Source organism: Podarcis filfolensis (assembly GCF_964270895.1).
Source record: "Podarcis filfolensis genome assembly, chromosome: Z".
NCBI classification, from domain to species: domain Eukaryota; kingdom Metazoa; phylum Chordata; class Lepidosauria; order Squamata; family Lacertidae; genus Podarcis; species Podarcis filfolensis.
The window spans coordinates 47,711,427-47,732,566 of NC_139617.1; the positions used below are offsets into that span (position 1 = coordinate 47,711,427).

Consider the following 21,140-nt stretch of genomic DNA (forward strand, 5'->3'; position numbering starts at 1 on the left):
TAATCAAACTGCCTCTGAATTCATTATATATTATGCATCCCTCTGTGCCCCTGCATCGCTGGATGTTGATTGCATTTGTCTTTTGATGGATAGGCAACCTAAGGCATAGGGGGCCGGATCTAGCCCAATCGCCTTCTCAGTCCGGCCTGTGGACAGTCTGGAAATCAGTGTGTTTTTACATGAGTAGAATGTGTCCTTTTATTTAAAATGCATCTCTGGGTTATTTGTGGGGCATAGGAATTCGTTCACCCCCCAAAAAAATATAGTCCGGCCCCCCACATGGTCTGAGGGACAGTGGACTGGTCCCCTGCTGAAAAAGGTTGCTGACCCCTGGATAAGATAGCCCTAACCCCTGATAGCCATTCGGAGGCCACAATTCGCCTCCCAGAGCTACAGTTCCTATAGCGGTGTAGCAATCCGTCTCCTCAGGGAACTTTTGGAATTGTAGCTCATAGTGGGGGGGGGGATAGTGCAGTATCTCTCAACACCCCTATCAAACTATAGCTCCCAGAATTCTTTGGGGGGAAAGCTGTGGCTGTTTAAAATGGTGCTGTACTTCTTCAAATGTGTGATGTGAACCGGGTCTCTTAAAGAGTTTACCACATAGAAACAGCCAGCCAGCAGGCGATGCAATAGGAAATTCTTGCTAGATTGCATGGTATGGCCTTGGAGACTGACACCCCCACCCCCAATCCATCCACACTATTTAGGTTGAATATACAAAGGCCCCATTTCATAGCTAGTGACTCTTTTGAAAGACTGCGGAGCTATCCAGCTCTCCTCCCAGAGGCCAGCCATCAAGCTGGTTGTTTCCAGCCAAGTTTCCCTCCTTCTCTATGCTCCCTGTCCCCTGAGCCTGGGCGTCTGTGTCTGAAGAGAAGACAAAAGCGCCTCTCTGCTTGCCATAAGAATGGGGTTCCTGCTTGGGCGCAGTGGTGTGAATGGCTTGTCTCTAGCGCCTGGGGAAGGGGCATGATGCAAATTCACGTCTACACAAAAGGCTCTTTGAGGGAAGGAGGCTGGGCCAGCAGGAGATTGATCTTGAGAAAAGCCATGAACTTGAGGAAATACAGTAGATGTTTCCCATAGAATGTCAAATGCCAAGGTAGGGGGTGTGACAGCGCAATGGCCCTTTCCCCCCTGGCGCCATTGGACCTGTCCTCTCACTTAAAAATAGAGTGTGCACCCAGCTCCAATCCCACAAATTCCCACAGACTATCTCAGATTATCTTGTGGGGGACTTGCGTGAGGTAAAACTTAATAATTAGGAGTCTCAGGCAGGATTTGTTCTAGTAAACAATAATGGTTTTATTTAACAAGGAAGTTTATGACACGAGTAGATAACACTTAGGATACTTCAGTTTACAGTGTTATTTCACTTCAAGGTTTTCTCAGTTGTTTCACACTTAATACTTTGATTCTTAACTTAATACTTTGGTTCTTAACAAGGTGGTACTTTTTGTCGGTTGCACACCCCTTTGACAACCCTACTCCTGAGGTACTCCAAGTAATAGACCCAAGGTTTCACTGGTTTGGGAGTCTTCTCTTACTAGAAGAATCTCTCCCCACCTGACTGGAATGACACCTAAATAGACTGTCTCTTTACAGCTTCTACTTCTCCTGTCTCAACCTCAACCTCCCAGTTAATTCCTGGCCTATTTCTCTCACAGGACACCACACACTGTCCTTCACACTAAGCTCAGAGACTCCTTTCTGTAGCTTGTGATATTTTCCTCAGAGTGGATGTTTCTACCCAGAACCAGCTCTCACTCCCTATCACTACAATGCACTCTCCGTGGGACTGCCCTTGAAGACAACTTGGAAACTTAACTTGGTCCATAATGCAGCTGCCATATTGCTGGGTGGGCTTCCGTTTAGATTTCATATAACCCCTGTTTTTAAAAAGCTGCACTGGCAGCCAGTTTGTTTCTGGGCCCAATCAAAGGTGTTCACTTAGTGTTTAAAATCCTAAATGACTTGGGCCCCAAATATCTGAAAGCCTACCTCCTTCGCTGCAGAACCCTTTGGGTGCTAAGATTGGTAGTTCTTCTGCCCTCAGAGATTCAGAGTGGCAGTGACCCAGGAGAAGGCCTTCTCTGTGGTGGCCCCAGTTGTGGAACTCCCTCCCTACAGAGACACGCTCAGCACCTTCATTACATAGCTTTTGGCAAATGCTGAAGATGTGCCTCTGTACCCTGGCCGTTGATGCTTGAGGTACATATTTTTAAAACTTACAACTTGCGGTTGTAAGCTGCTTAAATCTGTTTCCAATACTGTGTTTTTTTAACATTGTAACCTGTCCCGGGATCTTAGGATGAAGGGCAGGTGATTAGTAATAATAATGATTCAGACCACCACCCTGGGTTATTCTGATCAGTAATGGTGGAAGAGCTGACCCATTGCCACTGCTCATCTTCCCAGGTAGCGCTCCAGGGAAGAAGGGTGCTGGCTGTGGCTCTGGGCACCCAGAAGGCCCCACAAGAACGCTCCAGAATGTTCTAGAACCATCTTGAATGTTCTGGAACAGTTTTGCAGCCTGCAGGGCTCTCCTGGCAGACGTGCACCACTTTCTGGAGTAGATGAACCAAGAGAGAAGTAGTTTTCCTGTAGTTTGAAGGCCTTTGGGCATGGGTGGGGAGATCTCAGTGGCAGAATCTGGCCATTCACTAGCCCTGATCTGTGTTCTCTCCTCCAGTGCTTAAGCCTGGCTGGGATGCATCCTTGCACTCTGGTAATGCTTCTTGCTTTCCTGGATGGTGAAAGGAGACATTTCCTGTGCAGGGTGACGTATCCTTGAAGCTTGTGCAGAAGCTCCTGACTTTTGCTGGAATGTAGCATGTTGTAGAAAGGTGAAAGGCACATCCATCGCTCCACCTGCTTTTGGTTCTGACCCTGCCTGTCACTGGCATATGGCCCCTCAGAAGCTTGTTCATGGGGGAATATGGCCCTCGGGCAGCATAATTACCCACCTTGGGACATAGGAAGCTGTCAGTCAAATGGTGAGGATGGTTAAAAGCTCTGTCCCCTGGAAGGGACCTGCTGTTTGCAAAGCAGGCACGACAACAGCCAGCCGTGCAGGGCTTCTTCACCCATTTGGCAGAGCCGGCAATAAAACCTGTTCTTTCCTTCTGCCTCCTCTTTGCAGCACCTGTCTCTGAGATGTGTGAAATGGGGCTGGTCTCTCCTGAGCCCTCCAGCCTGACGCCATACTATGGGGAGATGCCGGACGCTTATTGTCAGGACGACCGCTGGCAGAGGTTGCGCACGGCTGTCAGGAAGCTGGAATTCTGGGAGAACTTCGAGGCGGAATTGATCGGCAGCGGCTTCTTCTCCAAAGTGTTCAAGGTATGACTGAAGCGAAATGCAGCCTTTGCAATGCTTTGACACTGGCTTAAGCTTTTAGTGCAGATTCACCCTCAGGAGTGCAGGACACTTGCAACCCTTTGCGCCTGCCTGCCTGCCTGCCTGTGCTGCCTCTTCAGTACAGCTGCCCTGTCAGAGAAGGGAGAGAGTGTTACTCTGGCAGCCTTTTTTGTGCTGCTGTAAAACAGAAACCTGTTGCAGCCTGGAAAGGGCAGGTAAGGCTGTGCTGTGGTGGTGGTGTGGAGCATCTGTTTTGTGTGCCAGGGGTGTCTATGTATCTATGTCAGGGGTCAGCAGACTTACTGCGCCTCAGGCTGGTGTCTCCATCTCTGATCGCGCGGCGGGCCAGAGGGTGGGGGAACTTGTGCCCAGGCGCGTGTGCATACGCTATTTCTGGCGCACTTCCGGGTCGGAGGAGCACTGGAAATAGCTTGTGCACATGTGCAAGGGCTTCCTCCGACCTGGATCTGCACTGGAAAAAACACCTGCGTATGCGCAAATAACGCGCACGTGCACAAGCTATTTCCGGTGCTCCTCTGATCCAGAAATGGGCAGCCGTGCAGCGCAGCGCTGGTAAGAGTGGGCAGCGGCAGCAGGTGGCAGGGGTCGCCGCAGGCTGGATAAATGAGTCCCTCGGGCCTTATCCAGCCCACGGGCCTTAGTTTGGGGACCTCTGGTCTATGTGGTGCGGTCCCAGGTTTAATTCCCTGCATCTCCCTGTAAGGCTGAGAGAGAGACCCCCTGCCTGAAGCCCCACAGAGCTGCTGCCGGTGAGAGGACACAGCAGTGAACAAGACAGTCTGGTGGCCTGACACGGATAACACAGCTTCTTGTGTTCCTAGAATGGGGTAGGCAACCTAAGGCCCAGGGGCCCGGATGCGGCCCAATCGCCTTCTCAATCCGGCCCACGGACAGTCCGGGAATCAGCGGTTTTTTACATGAGTAGAGTGTGTGCTTTTATTTAAAATGCACCTCTGGGTTATTTGTGTGGCATAGGAATTCGTTCCTCTTCTTTTTTCAAAATATAGTCCGGCCTCCCACAAGGTCTGAGGGACAGTGGACCGGCCCCCTGCTGAAAAAGCTTGCTGACCCCTGTCCTAGACCTTTACTCAAGTCTGTGTGCGTTAAACCCACAACTTAACAGTGGTCAAAGAAACTCAGCCGAGTTTCCTGAGAAAAGGCACAGTGCAGTGTTTCAGACAAGGAAGGTCAGCTGTAAAAATTGCCAGTCTCCTGCCAGCCTTCCTGATGCAAGCAGATTTGGAAGCATAGCACATTCTCTCCATCCCAGGCACCCCCTCCCCTGGCAACTGGCAACCATGAGCTGGTTCCCAATCCGTCATCTCCACCTACTCACTGCAGCCTCCTGACTCTCTTGTTCCTCCCACTCTTGCAAATTGTTGTTGTGATAGTTACTATCTCCTTCCCCCTCCCTGCACACACACACACACACACACACACACACACAAAATTTTCTTGCAGCATTTCTCTCTCTCTCTCTCTCTCTCTCTCTCTCTCTCTCTGTCTCTGTCTCTCTCTCTCTCTCTCTCTCTCCTTTCTTGGCGCTCTGTAGAATCCCAGCAGCCAGCAAAGCTGGAGACATCTCACTGTAGAATGAAACCGTTTTAGATAACATGAAGGATTCCCAGGGATCCACTATGAAGCCTTTGTTTAGAATAGAGGGGGGGGCGTCTCTCGTTGGACATAGGTGAAATTGTGTTTTCTCATGCTGAGGGCATCGAGCTTCTAGTTTTATAATGCCCAGTGATGAAATAGCATTTGGTGTTTGAGTTTGTATAGCATCCAGGAGAGCTGATCCCTGGGGGTTAATCCATTGGTTCCTAAACTCTTTTGGGCTACTGCCCCCTTGGTTCCATAAACTCACCCGATAAAAAGCATTGGTCAGAACAACACAGTAAAATTTGAAACAGTAACATGCTCGTGTATTCAAAATCCAATTAAAACTTAAGTTTAGCTAACAAAACTGATTAACTTGATCCAGCGACACCAGCTTCTCAGAGTCTGAGATTCTTGTTCCCCACCCCTGAAGTAAAGGTTGTAGCCCTCCTTTTCAGCCTCCCTCGTCCACTTGTGTGGAGTCTCTCCTTAATGGGAGGCGGTGGTGGGGAAGCGCTCAGCTATTTATTTATTTGTAGGAGTTTCTAAACTGCTCAACACATAAAAAAATACCACAAACAGATCCAGTCAAACAGACCCAATTGAAAGTGCTTCACTTATATCAGGCACGTCCAACAGGTAGATGGTGATCTACCGGTAGATCACTGGACGTCTGTGGTAGATCACTGGCTCCCCCCGAAAAAGCTTAACAACTTTGACCTGAACCCCAAAAAAGGGGGTAGATCACTGCCAGTTTTTAACTCTGTGAGTAGATTGCGGCCTCTTGGGAGTTGGACACCTGACTTATATTATATCACTAAGATAATATCTTCAAAATAGCCCTGCCCTGGTAGATCAGCCTGAAGCTGGTCTAAAGTAAAAAGGACAGCCTCCCAGTGAGTTTGTGGTGGAGGTGAGGTGGTTGTGTTGTGTTTCTGAATGTTTTATTGAATTTATAGTAAGATGTCATTGACCAAGGACACGGCCAAATAATGGTATCATTGAGTACAGTACCAAAGCTTCAGCTATCCACGGCATAGCATGTGTGATGGAGGTCGGACATTAACGTCACTTCTGTTTATATTGCTGCACCACCTCCCCCAGTTTCTGCTCATAAAGCCCTCATCCGAGCACAGTACGTAGACACTTGACAGGTGGTTATAGGAGATCTTTAAATGCCAAATACTTGGTGCAATATGCCACTGACCCCGCTATTCCGCCAGCCTGGTTAAAGCGTCAGCCTTGTTTTGAGCTGGCTGCCTCTTCCTCTGAGAGCTGTGAGTGTGTAAATCCCTTTTATTCTTCACTAAAAACAACTGCTGAGCCACAGTGCTGCTGGGCTGGTTAATAGCCAAAGCAAATGAGAGGTTTTTGATAGTTGTTTACTCAGTTACAAAGCAAACTAAGTCTCTTATGATGTTTGCCAATTCCTTGCAATTGCCTGGAGCCTGCAGCTCTCTATTTTAAGGCTTACTGGTCTTTTACACCCAGATGTTCCAGGGGAAAACCTGAAGATCTTGAAGATGCAAACTGCTGCTCCCTAATACACAGAATTCCAAGGAGATATCGTATGAGTTTTATTTGATAGATTGATTATATTTGTGGATGGGTAAATATTATATATATATTTCCCCCCACAAGTTGTGAGGAGGTGTGTGTGAATCTGAACTTATGCTATGGTTTATATCTGTAGATCATGGCATAAGTATAAGATTGACATAGCTCTAATGTGGCATGAGACCCATCATGATGAGCTTTGGTGACCCTGGAACAAGCCAGATTCCGACCGCCTGCTGAAAGGCATTTGGGCATATCCTGAGTTCACCCATAAAAAGGTAAAGGTAAAAGACCCCTGACAGTTAAGTCCAGTTGTGAACGACTCTGGGCTTGCGGCACTCATCTTGCTTTATTGGCCGAGGGAGCCAGCATACAGCTTCTGGGTCATGTGGCCAGCATGACTAAGCCGCTTCTGGCGAACCAGAGCTCTGCACAGAAACGCCGTTTACCTTCCCGCCGGAGTGGTACCTATTTATCTACTTGTACTTTTTGGCGTGCTTTCGAACTGCTAGGTTGGCAGGAGCAGGGACCGAGGAATGGGAGGTCACCCCCACCTTGGGGATTTGAACCTCTGACCTTCTGATTGGCAAGCCCAAGAGGCTCAGTGGTTTAGACCACAGCACTTCCCGTGTGGCTAAGTGCAGGATATTCAACTCCTCAGTAGGCTCTATTTGCATAATGGTGAGGTGATTTGAAGGCAGATAGCAGACAGGGATGCCTAGTTACAGGTAGGTAGCCGTGTTGGTCTGCTGTGGTTGAAACAAAATTTAAAAAATCCTTCCAGTAGCACCTTGTTGTTGTTGTTTAGTCGTTTAGTCGTGTCCGACTCTTCGTGACCCCATGGACCAGAGCACGCCAGGCACTTCTATCTTCCACTGTCTCCCGCATTTTGGTCAGACTCATGTTTGTAGCTTCGAGAACACTGTCCAGCCATCTCGTCCTCTGTCGTCCCCTTCTCCTTAAGATGCTGTCTAGGTTTGCCATCGCCTTTCTCCCAAGAAGCAGGCGTCTTTTAATTTCGTGACTGCTGTCACCATCTGCAGTGATCATGGAGCCCAAGAAAGTAAAATCTCTCACTGCCTCCATTTCTTCCCCTTCTATTTGCCAGGAGGTGATGGGACTAGTGGCCATGATCTTCGTTTTTTTGATGTTGAACTTCAGACCATATTTTGCGCTCTCCTCTTTCACCCTCATTAAAGGGTTCTTTAATTCCTCCTCACTTTCTGCCATCAAGGTTGTGTCATCTGCATATCTGAGGTTGTTGATATTTCTTCGGCAATCTTAATTCCGACTTGGGATTCATCCAGCCCAGCCTTTTGCATGATGAATTCTGCATATAAGTTAAATAAGCAGGGAGACAATATATAGCCTTGCCGTACTCCTTTCCCAATTTTGAACCAATCAGTTGTTCCGTATCCAGTTCTAACTGTAGCTTCTTGTCCCACATAGAGATTTCTCAGGAGACAGATGAGGTGATCAGGCACTCCCATTTCTTTAAGAACTTGCCGTAGTTTGCTGTGGTCGACACAGTCAAAGGCTTTTGCATAGTCAATGAAGCAAAAGTAGATGTCTTTCTGAAACTCTCTAGCTTTCTCCATAATCCAGTGCATGTTTGCAATTTGGTCTCTGGTTCCTCTGCCTCTTCTAAATCCAGTTTGCACTTCTGGGAGTTCTCGGTCCATATACTGCTTGAGCCTTCCTTGTAGAATTTTAAGCATAACCTTGCTAGCGTGTGAAATGAGTGCAATTGTGTGGTAGTTGGAGCATTCTTTGGCACTGCCCTTCTTTGGGATTGGGATGTAGACTAATCTTCTCCAATCCTCTGGCCACTGCTGAGTTTTCCAAACTTGCTGGCATATTGAGTGTAGCACCTTAACAGCATCATCTTTTAAAATTTTAAGTAGTTCAGCTGGAATACCATCACTTCCACTGGCCTTGTTATTTGCAGTGCTTTCTAAGGCCCATTTGACTTCACTCTCCAGGATGTCTGGCTCAAGGTCAGCAACCACACTACCTGGGGTGTACGAGCCATCCATATCTTTCTGGTATAATTCCTCTGTGTATTCTTGCCACCTCTTCTTGATGTCTTCTGCTTCTGTTAGGTCCTTACCACTTTTGTCCTTTATTATGGTAATCTTTGTACGAAATGTACCTTTCATATCTCCAGTTTTCTTGAACAGATCTCTGGTTCTTCCCAATCTGTTGTTTTCCTCTATTTCTTTGCATTGCTTGTTTAAGAAGGCCATCTTGTCTCTCCTTGCTATTTTTTGGAAATCTGCATTCAATTTCCTGTATCTTTCACTATCTCCCTCACATTTTGCTTGCCTTCTCTCCTCCGCTATTTGTAAGGCCTCGTTGGACAGCCACTTTGCTTTCTTGCATTTCCTTTTCATTGGGATGGTTTTCGTTGCTGCCTCCTGTATAATGTTGCGAGCCTCCATCCATAGTTCTTCAGGCACTCTGTCCACCAAATCTAAATCCTTAAACCTGTTCCTCACTTCCACTGTGTATTCATAAGGGATTTGACTTAGATTGTATCTTACCGGCCCAGTGGTTTTTCCTACTTTCTTCAGTTTAAGCTTGAATTTTGCTATAAGAAGCTGATGATCTGAGCCACAGTCCACTCCAGGTCTTGTTTTTGCTGACTGTATAGAGCTTCTCCATATTTGGCTGCAGAGAATATAATCAATCTGATTTCGATGCTGCCCATCTGGTGATGTCCATGTGTAGAGTCGTCTCTTGTGTTGTTGGAAAAGAGTGTTTGTGATGACCAGCTTGTTCTCTTGGCAGAACTCTATTAGCCTTTGCCCTGCTTCGTTTTGAACTCCAAGGCCAAACTTGCCAGTTGTTCCTTTTATCTCTTGACTCCCTACTTTAGCATTCCAATCCCCTATAATGAGAAGAACATCCTTCTTTGGTGTCAATTCTATAAGGTGTTGTAAGTCTTCATAGAATTGGTCAATTTCAGTTTCTTCAGCACCAGTGGTTGGTGCATAGACTTGGATTAAAGGTAAAGATACCCCTGCCTGTTCGGGCCAGTCTTGCCAGACTCTAGGGTTGTGCGCTCATCTCACTCTATAGGCCGGGAGCCAGCGCTGTCCGCAGACACTTCCGGGTCACGTGGCCAGCGTGACAAGCTGCATCTGGCGAGCCAGCGCAGCACACGGAACGCCGTTTACCTTCCTGCTGGTAAGCGGTCCCTATTTATCTACTTGCACCCGGGGGTGCTTTCGAACTGCTAGGTTGGCAGGCAGACTTGGATTACTGTGATGTTAAAAGGTCTGCCTTGGATTCGTATCGAGATCATTCTATCATTTTTTGAGATTGCATCCCAATACAGCTTTTGCCACTCTTTTGTTGACTATGAGGGCCACTCCATTTCTTTTACGGGATTCTTGCCCACAGTAGTAGATATGATGGTCATCCGAACTGAATTCGCCCATTCCCGTCCATTTTAGTTCACTGATGCCCAGGATGTCAATATTTATTCTTGCCATCTCATTTTTGACCACATCCAACTTACCAAGGTTCATGGTTCTTACATTCCAGGTTCCTATGCAATATTTTTCTTTACAGCATTGGACTTTCCTTTCACTTCCAGGCATATCTGCAACTGAGCGTCCTTTCGGCTTTGGCCCAGCCGCTTCATCAGCTCTGAATCTACTTGTACTTGTCCTCCGCTCTTCCTCAGCAGCATGTTGGATGCCTTCCGACTTGAGGGGCTCATCTTCCAGCGTCATAACTTTTATATGCCCTTTGTCTTTGTCCATGGAGTTTTCTTGGCACGGTTACTGGAGTGGCTTTCCGGTTCCTGCTCCAGGTGGATCACGTTTGGTCAAAACTCTCCACTATGACCTGTCTGTCTTGGGTGGCCCTGCACGGCATGGCTCATAGCTTCTCTGAGTTATTCAAGCCCCTTCGCCACGGCAAGGCAGTGATCTATGAAGGGGAGTAGCACCTTAGAGACCAACTAAATTTGTTCTTGGTATGAGCTTTTGTGTGCATGCACACTTCTTCAGATACCTAGGGATGCCTAGGTTCAGATAACTATTACAAGTCTTTCACCCTTTGTTAAACAAATAGGGTGGCTAGTTTAACCATTTCTCACTATTCTGGGGCTAGCAGTGCAAAATTTTAAAGGCACATTCCCTTCTCTAAGCTGAGATTGATTTATAGGGCGTGGATACCCATATTGCATTCCACTTAAGAGTCATCTATTTTCAGCTCTAGGCCCTTCTCCCAGGTAAGTGTAAAAGCTTCTAATGGGTCTGCCTAGATATATCAAGAAGTTCCTGTAGAGAGTTGGGGTTTTTTTTGCCTTTCACAACTGCTAAAAAAATAAAACCTGCATGCTCAGAGGCAGTGCGCCTCTGGATAACTGTGGAGAAAGTTGTTGTTGTCTTCAAGCCTTGAGGTTTCTAATAGGCCATTGTGGGGGAAGCCCAGTGACCCCACAGTTGCTTTCAGTCATCCTGACCATTGGCCCTGCTGGCTGGAGCTGATGGGAGTCCAAAAGCTGGAGGGCACCTAAAGCAGTTGCTCCCAAAGTAGGCAGTCTCCAGGTCAGTTGGTGGGGTTACCTGTGGAGTGAGGCAACAGCTTCCATTGTAACCTTTTCTTTCCTGTATCTTAATGCCAAATTGATTGAATTCCTGATGACTTCTGACTCAGGGTAGCCCAGTGTGGGAGCACTGATATTCCACTGAGCACAGAGAGAAGCAGATGGTGGGTGAGAGAATCCGGAAGGCTTCCGATTGTGGGTGCCAAATACCCTGAACTGTTGGTCTAGATTAGACATGCCTTGAAAGTGATTAAGAGGAGGCAAGGCATGGTGGACATTAGCAAATGGCAGCGCTGTCCTCAGCAAAAGATATTTTATTAGGAAGAGGCGTATGGAGCTGAGTGAAGATTTCCTGCATTGCCTGTTTGCAAAGGTCACTCCACAATTTTGCATCCATTAGAGGCGGCATAGTGACTGTTTTATGGACCTGAACAGCTGAGCTGCCCCCATCAATCTTGTTTTGAAGCTGGGAATGTGGAACAGCCAAGGTAACGCACAAAGAGGGATGCGGGATGCGATAAAGGTCAGACCTGCGATAGAAGTGCTAAGCAGGGCTATTAGTTAATTAAAAGGCCTTCACAAATCAACAAGGAACCCTTTTAAAGTGTGGCTTTGGATGAATCTGAAATTTGCATATGTTTTAGTAAGAGGACCTCACAAATTCTGGCACTAATTATTGGAAAGAGATATAATGCTTTTAACTTTTTTTGTTTTTGTTTTCATTCCCTAGCCCAGTAATGCCTCAGAATTCACATTAGTGTACCCTTAGCACACAGCTGCACTGAGTGTAGAATTACTCTCGGCCAATAAATAAAGCTTTAGTTGATTTAATCTAACACTCCCACTTTCTGAAATTGCAGTTCTGGCACTAAAAGACAAATGAAAATTTAGCTGCAGCAGATATTACCTGCTGAAGATAAAGGAATCGGGCCCACTAGAAAAATCAATATGTAAACATGAGATCCTCTAGAGGTAAAAAAATGTAAGGACATTTGTAAGAAATGTAAGAAAATATGTAAGAAAATGTAAGAAAATATATGTATAGAAGCCCCCACCTGAAAGCATTTTTGGTGGATTTCAGCAGGCTTTGTGTATAAAGGTCTCTTCCAATTAACCAGAGCACAAGTGTCCAGATAAAGGGATGTGATAGCACTACTCCCTTCTGCCTTGGTCAAACCTCATCTGGAGTCCTGTGTCCAGTTTAAGAAGGATATTGACAAGCTGGAAGGTGTGGAGAGGAGGGTGACCAAGATGATTGAGGGTCTGGAAACCAAGCCTTATGAGATTGGTGCAAAGTGTTGGTGCTGACCTTTAAAGCCCTAAACGGCCTTGGTCCAGTATACCCGAAGGAGCGTCTCCACCCCCATCTTTCTGCCCGGACACTGAGGTCCAGCTCCGAGGGCCTTCTGGCGGTTCCCTCCCTGCGAGAAGCAAAGCTACAGGGAACCAGGCAGAGGGCCTTCTCTGTAGTGGCACCCGCCCTGTGGAATGCCCTCCCACCAGATGTCAGAGAGAAGAACAATTACCAAACTTTTAGAAGACATCTGAAGGCAGCCCTCTTTAGGGAAGCTTTTAATGTTTAACAGACTACTGTATTTTAATACTTTGTTGGAAGCCGTCCAGAGTGGCTGGGGAAACCCAGCCAGATGGGCGGCGTATACTGTATTTTTTGCACCATAACACTCACTTTTTTCTTCCTAGAAAGTAAGGGGAAATGTCTGTGCGTGTTATGGAGGGAATGCCTACGGGTGGCGGGGGGGGATCTGCTGCAGTCGTGAGCAGAGGATCCATGGTTCCCCTTCCTTCCCTCCTCCGTGGCTCGCTTTGACACAGCAAAGCGGGAGAAGAGCCGCTGAGTGGGGAGGAGAGAGGGACAGAGAGCCTGCTTGCTTTAAAGGAGCAAAGCGGGAGAGGAGAGGAGCCGCTTACACGAGTGTAAGCGGCTCCTGTCCGGTTGGTTCCTTTAAAGCAAGCAGGCTTTCTGTCCCTCTCTCGTCCCCACTCAGCTCGCTAAATAGCAGCAAAGTTTTTCAGCTCGCTAAGCCGGGGATGCGCGGGGAGGAGGGAGAAAAGCAGAGCCGGCTTGCTTTAAAGGAGCAAAGCGGGAGGAGAGGAGCCTTCTCCCCTTATACCCCTCTTCTTCATTATTAGCAGCATCCTTCTCCACCCACCCCACACATGCTTCTTCTCCCCTTAAACCCCTCTTCTGCATTATTAGCAGCATCCTTCTCCTTGTCCCTTGAGTGCTTTTCCTTCCCTCCCCACTTAAAACGTGGTTACAAAGCACGGATCCACATGGATCCTCAGGATTTTTGCACTGGGTCACCCCAAATTCACCATCAGATCACATAACATGTCCATGGCTACATCTTGCACCAAAAAAATCACGCACCCACTGTTCCCAGGGGCCGCAGTGGTGCAAAAACGTGGTTACAAAGCATGGATCCACATGGATCCTCAGGATTTTTGCATTGGGCTACTCCAAACTCACTGTCAGATCACATGTCTGTGGCCACAGCATGAACCACAAAAATCATACATTCACTGTTTCGTTTAGAATATTTTTTTTCTTGTTTTCCTCCTCTAAAAACTACGTGCGTGTTATGGTTGGGTGCGTGTTATAGAGCGAAAAATACGGTAAATAATAAATGATGATGATGATGATGATGATGAGGGACAGTTGAAGAAACTGGGAATGTTTAGCCTGGAGAAGAAGAGACTGAGAATTGACAGAATAGCCATCTTCAGACACGCATGCAAGATGGAGCATGCTTGTATTCTGTTGTGCCAGAGGGGAGGTTCCAAACCAATGGATTCAATTGCCAGGAAGTTTCCAACTAAACATTTAGAAGAACTTTTTGATGATAAGAGCAGTTTGACTGTGGAATGGACTGCCTTGGAAGGTGGGAGACTGTTATGCCTTGGTAGGTTTTTAAGTGGAGTTTGGATGGCCATCTGTCAGGTATTCTTTAGTTGTGATCCCTGCATTGTCAGGGTTGGACTAGATGACTCTTGGGGTTCCCTTCGAGCTCTATAATTCTATGATTTTGTTATCCTTAGCTTCTACGTCATGTCCTTTGTGTGTGCTTTGGTACCTTGAGCCTGTGTGCTCTCCCAAACTTTGTTTAAGCTGTTTCCATCTTACTGAGCAAATCACTACTACGATAGGGAGGGTAAAGTGTCAACAAAGGGCCTCTGTTTGATCTGATAGCTTGATCAGAATGATCCAGCAGGTACCAGCTTAATTTAGGTTCACCTCCAAGTGCCAGGGTTTTAAAGGAGCCATCAAGGTGATGTGACGTTATACCAAGGAGATCCTAGTATGGTTGTTTTAAATTTTGTTTGCTCTGCAGGGCTGCCTAGAGATAGGGAAAGACAAAGACCTCATCCTCACTAGGAAGACACACCGATGCGTAGTTAAGTTGTGGACTTCCCTGTCGCAGGCCATGTCATGAGCCACTGGCTTAAATGGCTTTAAAATGAGGTTGAACAGATTCATCGAGGAGTATTATCTGTGGAAATAATAATAATAATAATAATAATAATAATAATAATAATAATAATAATATTTTATTTATACCCTGCCCTTTCTGGGGTATAATACTAAGGTAGATGGGTCAGCAGTCTGACTTGGAGGTATTATTACTATTACTATTACTATTACTATTACTATTACTATTACTATTACTATTATTAATCCTGCCAAGTCAGATAATAATAAGTGGCAATTTAATTTCCGTACTACTTAATGCCTAGGTGGCTTATAAGCAGCTTGCAAAACAGAAAAACAATTGCACAACATTATTTAAAAACAGAATTTAAATACAACCCTTTACATCAGGGGTCAGCAAACCTTTTCAGCAGGGGGCCGGTCCACTATCCCTCAGACCTTGTGGGGGTCAGGACTATATTTTGAAAAAAGAGAATGAATTCCTATGCCCCACAAATAACCCACAGATGCATTTTAAATAAAAGCACATATTGTACTAATGTAAAAACACGCTGATTCCCAGATCGTCTGCGGGCCGGATTTAGAAGGCGATTGGGCCGGATCCTGCCCCCGGGTTTTAGGTTGCCTATCCGTGCTTTACATCCTGCTTCTGGACCTATCAGGGGCACCTGGTTGGCCACGATAGGAAACAGGATCATAGAATCGTACAGTTGGAAGCAAACCTGAGAATCATCTAGCCAAACCCCTGCAATGCAGGATTCTGCAGCTGTATGGGGACCGAACCTGCAACTTTGGTTTTATCAGCACATGCCCATACCAACTGCAGGGTGCTAAAATAGGGACGTAGGAGGCTGCCTTATACCGAGTGAGACCGCATCAAGCTCAGTACTAGGAACATGAGGAGATTCTGCTGGATCAGGCCAATGGCTCATCTAGTCCAGCGTCCTGTTCCCACAGTAGCTCACCCAGATACCTCAGTGGGAGACCAGCAAGCAGGATTCAAGCACTAGAACACTCTCTCCCCTCCTGTGGCTTCCAGCAACTATGATACGATAATATTTATTGTCATTGTCCCATACAGAACAACGAAACTGAAAATCTACACCAGACATTCAGAACCAACAAGCCTTCTATCCCAGCTATCCCAGCCTGGTTAACCCCCTAAAAACTCTGATACCCCATAATTAAATACAATATACTCCCACAGAGACTACCTTAAAGGTAAAGGGACCACTGACCATTAGGTCCGGTCGCGGACGACTCTGGGGTTGCGGCGCTCATCTCGCTTTATTGGCGAAGGAGCTGGCGTACAGCTTCCGGGTCATGTGGCCAGCATGACTAAGCTGCTTCTGGCGAACCAGAGCAGCGCATGGAGACTACCTTACACTGCGTTTAAAACCAAAATCGCATTTGGATAGAAACTGTTTCTCAGGCAGCTAGTCCTATACAGTGGTACCTCAGGTTAAGTACTTAATTCATTCCGGAGGTCCGTTCTTAACCTGAAACTGTTCTTAACCTGAAGCACCACTTTGGCTAATGGGGCCTCCTGCTGCCGCTGCACCACTGCCGTGTGATTTCTGTTCTCATCCTGAAGCAAAGTTCTTAACCTGAGGTACTATTTCTGGGTTAGCAGAGTCTGTAACCTGAAGCTTCTGTAACCTGAAGCGTATGTAACCCGAGGTACCACTGTATATAAGTTTATATAAAAGCGGGCTCAACACACACCCCTGTGGCATCCCCGTATTCATGAGATCCACAGAGACATGGGAACCCATCCTGACCCGTTGGGAATGGTTCTAATATCCACCTTCACAAAAGTCCCAGGTCTAATAGTTTGGGCACCAATCTATGCGGAAGAATAGTATTAAATGCAGAACTAGTATTCAAAAGCATTGCTGCCTCCAACTGTGGAGCACAGCCACTTTGGGTAGTAGCCATTGACTGCCCTCTCTTTCATGACCCTGTCTCCCCCTTTTTAAAAGTCATTCAAGTTGGTGGCCATCACTGACTCCAGTGCGAAGGAGTTCCATACTTTGACTATGCCCTGCAATCTGCATGAGTAAGTACTTTCTTTTACCTGTTCTGAATCTTCTCAAAACTCACAGGTTGCCCAAAGCCCTGGAGGCAAAGCAATGGTGGTGAAGATCTATAAGAATGACGCAGACCAGGAGGGGATCGTACGCGAGATCAGCTTGCTGCAGAAGCTCTCCCATCCCAACATTGTCAGGTGGGTCTCTGGGTGGCAGGTGACCAGGGGTGGCTCCCCCACTTGCCTCGGTGAGGCAGTCGCCTCAGGCGGCAGGCTGGAGACAACTGGGAGGGGCGGCAGACCCAGGGCCCCAAGAAGCATGCCTCACACTACCTTCTGCGCTTGTTTCCCATGGCCGTGGTCTAGAAAGAGTGGGAGCGATGCTTCGGCCACCTGTTCCCCTTTGGCTTCCTTTTTTCTCCCTTGCTGCTTCCAGGATGTTGGTTCTTCCCTGAGCGACCTCTAGCTGCCTCAGGCTGAAAGCAAAGGTTACCGTAACTTCTGTCATAGAGCTTCAGTATGCTGATGACAACTTAGTGTGTGCGCGCTCAGAGGATGACCTCCAGACCATCTTAAATATCTTTGCAGAAGCTTACAAAAAGCTTGGCCTATCACTCAACATTCAAAAAACCAAAGTGCTGCACCAGCAAGTACAAAATAATCCTTCTGGCAGCACCACAAATCCAACTCAATGATGTAATGTTGGAAAATGTCAATCACTTCTCCTACCTGGGCAGTTATCTTCCCACAAGGGCCAACACTGATGCCGAAATCCAGCATCGCCTGAGCTCTGTGAGTGTGGCTTTCTCCCAATTGAAGTATCATCATTCTTCTTGGTTTAAATGACCTCGTGCTAGACAACAAAAAGGGAAATGTCATGATGTACTAATAATAATTTTATTATTTGTACCCTGCCCATCTGGCTAGGTTTCCCCAGCTACTCTAGGCGGCTTCCAACAGAACACTGAAAACAGAATAAAACTTCAAACATTAAAAACTTCCCTAAACAGGGCTGCCTTCAAATGTCTTCTAAAAGTCAGATATGTGTGTATTTCCTTGACATCTGATGAAAGTGCAGTGAGGGAACTGCCAGAAAGCCCTCAGAGCTGGACCTCAGTGTCCGGTTGAACGATGGTGGTGGAGATACTCCTTCAGGTATACTGGGCCGAAGCCATTTAGGGCTTTAATGATCAGCACTAACACTTTGAATTGTGCTCAGAAATGCACTGTGAGCCAATGCAGATTCTTTAGAACAGGTGTTATATGGTCTTGGTGGCCACTCCCAGTCACCAGTCTGGCTGCCGCATTCTGGATTAGTTGTAGTTTCCGGGTCACTTTCAAAGGTAGCCCCATGTAGAGTGCATGGCAGTAGTCTAAGCAGGAGATAACCAGAGCATGCACCACTCTGGCGAGACAGTCCACGGGCAGGTGGGTCTCAGCCTGCGTACCAGATGAAGCTGATAAACAGCTGCCCTGGACACAGAATTCACCTGCACCTCTATGCAGAATTCACCTGCACCAAAATGACTCCCAGGCTGTGCACCTGGTCCTTCAGGGGCACAGTTGCCCCCTTCAGAACCAGGGAGTCCCCCATACCTGCTCGCCCCCTGTCCCCCCAAACAGTACTTCTGTCTTGTCAGGATTCAACCTCAATCTGTTACACCCCATCCATCCTCCAACTGCCTCCAGTCACTCACACAGGACCTACACTGCCTTCACAGATTCTGATTTGAAAGAGAGGTAGAGCTGGGTATCATCCACCCAGCCCAAACCCCCTGATGATCTCTCCCAGCGGCTTCATATAGATGTTAAAAAGCATGGGGGAGAGGATGGAACCCTGAGGGACCCCACAAGTGAGAGCCCAGGGGTCCGAACACTCATCCCCCAACACCACTTTCTGGACACAGCCCAGGAGGAAAAAGCGGAATCACGAATCACTGTATAAAAGTGCTCCCAGCCCCTCTAGGTGGTCCAGAAGGATGTCATGGTCGGTGGTATCAAAGGCCGCTGAGAGATCCAGCAGAACTAGAAAACAGCTTTCACCTTTGTCCCTAGCCTTCAGGAGATCATCAGACAGTGTGACCAAGGCAGTCCCATGATGAGGCCTGAATCCTGACTGGAAGGGATCCAAATGGTCCGCTTCTTCCAGGTGTGCCTGGAGTTGTTCAGCAACCACCTGCTCAATCACCTTGCCCAAGAGTGGGACATTTGAGACTGGGCGATAGTTGGCCATATTGGCCGCGTCCAAATATGTTTATTTAAGAAGCCATTTAATGATCACCTCTTTCAGCGGGTCTGGGAAGGCTCCCTCACAGAGGGAAGCATTCACCACTCCGCAGAGCCCATCACCTAGCCCTTCACAGCTCGCTTTTATGAGCCAGGATGGGCAAAGATCAAGGAGACAGGTGGTCAGTTTCACTCGTCCAAGCAGCCTGTCCACATTCTTGGAGGTAACAGATTAGAATTGATCCCATGCAACTTAACCAGACAGGACTCTAGCACTCTCCCGCCCCGGTCCTGCTCCCACGGTGGAGTCTACCTCTTTCCGGATCTGAGCGACTTTATCTGCAAAAACTTTGCAAAATCATTGCAGGAGATCTTGGGGTCCTTACCAGGCCCAGATGACAGAGGTGGTTCCGTTAAATTGCAAATCACCTGAAAGAGTGTCCTGCTACTGTTTTCTACAGATGCAATAGAGGCAGTGAAGAAGATCCTCTTTGCCGCCGCTATCACCACTTGGTAGGCTCGACTTTGAGCTCTAACCTGTGTCCGGTCTGATTCAGAATGAGTTATCCGCCACCGGTGCTCTAGCCATTTCAGCGATTGTTTCATCACCCTCAGCTCCAGGGAAAACCACATGGCTGTCCGGGCTCCATTCAATCGGAGAGGGCACTTTGGGGCCAGACAGTAGATAGCACTGGTTAAGTCCTCATTCCAGTGGGCCACCAGGGAATCAGCTGAAAGGTCATCAACATGGGATAAAACATCCCCTACCACTTTCTGGAAACCATTTAGATCCATTAAGTGGTGGCGGCGAACCATCCGAATCGGTCCTATGTCCCTGCAGAGGAGAAGGGTCACGGAGAAGTCCAGTTGCACCAGGAAGTGATCTGACCATGGCACTTCTTTTGTTTCACTTTTACTAAGTGTCAGATCACCCACATCCATAGAGGTGAACACCAGGTCTAAGGCATGTCCGTGACTATGATTTTTGTACATTATATTCCCTAATAAAGGTATCTTGGGATCTGTGTGAAGGGTGAGAAGCTGTATCCCATTCTGGAGGTAAGGAACAGTTCCCCCAGTGATTCCTCTTTACTGTTATTATGCCTATAAATATACAAGCAGTAACCATAACATAAACAATTTTTTCCCCATGATGGTACTGATTGTTAGGCAGCCCTCAAGACTTGAACCCTTTCCAGTGAGTGCTGGCTAAGGGATCCACTTATTCTTTCGGTGGTGGGCTCCAGATAATACTGTCATTTCCACCCAAGAGTCATCTTGTTCTTTTAGGACTAATGTGATGGAAGCTTCCACTAGAGCACCAGCAAACAACAAATCCCTGCACATAGAAAACTAGCAAGTAGAACATTTCTGATTTACTAGCTTTCTGTGTGCGAGGATTTGTTTCCTTTTTGGACTAGTGGAGTGGTCTGCCATGAAGAGGAACACTCCAGGCACGGGTTGCTGTTGGTGGCAATTTAACCTTGGTCCGTGAACAGCCTGCTTTGTTTGGCTGGTGCTGGGACCAGTGTCCCTTCCAGCTTCTTATGGAAATGATAATGGGTATCCCTCTTCAATCCTCTACTGGTAGTATGTGAATGGCGGGTGCCTGGAAGAGCTGCTGGCCTGCAAAGACGTCTCTCTCAGCTGGAAGGAGAAAGTGGACCTGGCTTCAGACATCACCCGGGGGATGGTCTATTTGCACTCCAAGAACATCTACCACCGGGATCTCAACTCCAAGGTAAGCTAACTGGAGATCCTCCCTGGGCAGGGGCAGTCTACCTCTTAAGGACCAGTTGCTGGCTGTGATGGTTGGTGCCCACTGGCACTGTTAGGGCAGAAGACAAGCAGGTTGTCAGAACCAGAACCAGAGCAGGCAGGTGGGGGTTGGCAGTGCCTCTTGCACCCTAACGGACTAAGCTCCACTGGTTGCTGGGCAGCGATAGCAAGGGAGGGTTGTGGTCTTTACGTCCTGCTTGTGGACTTGCCAGGGCGTTTGGTTGGCCACTGCGGAAAACAGGATGCTAAACTGGGAGCTTAGTCCAAATCAGGACATTCACCCATCTAGCTCAGTACCAAGGATGGAAGAAAAGCTCTGCTGGATCAGGCCCATGACCCGTCTAGTCCAGCACCCTGTTCTCACAGTGGCCAACCTGTGGAAAACCAGCAAGCAGGACTTGAGGGCCAGAGCACTCTGCCTTTTCTGTGTTTCCCAGAAACTGGGAAGCATTGCCACCCCTGACTATGGAGCCTAGAGCATAGCCACCGTGGCCAGGAGCCCCTAATAGCCTCAACCTCCATTTATTTGCCCAGTCCTCTTTTAAAGCCGTCTGTGT

The 21,140-nt window shown here is 47.5% G+C and overlaps 1 protein-coding gene across 1 annotated transcript in view; it reads left to right on the forward strand.

Moving 5' to 3' along the window:
• The first annotated feature begins 1,734 nt into the window (after nucleotides 1-1,734).
• Nucleotides 1,735-21,140, forward strand: part of LOC310754915 (dual specificity testis-specific protein kinase 2-like) — a 35,912-nt gene continuing 16,506 nt past the window's right edge. Inside the window, exons 1-5 of the mRNA XM_083597467.1 lie at nucleotides 1,735-1,862; nucleotides 3,146-3,345; nucleotides 16,655-16,776; nucleotides 19,815-19,863; nucleotides 20,396-20,545. Coding sequence (XP_083453593.1) covers nucleotides 3,160-3,345; nucleotides 16,655-16,776; nucleotides 19,815-19,863; nucleotides 20,396-20,545 — 507 coding nt within the window. The 5' untranslated portion in view covers nucleotides 1,735-1,862; nucleotides 3,146-3,159. The remainder of the gene's footprint in view (nucleotides 1,863-3,145; nucleotides 3,346-16,654; nucleotides 16,777-19,814; nucleotides 19,864-20,395; nucleotides 20,546-21,140) is intronic.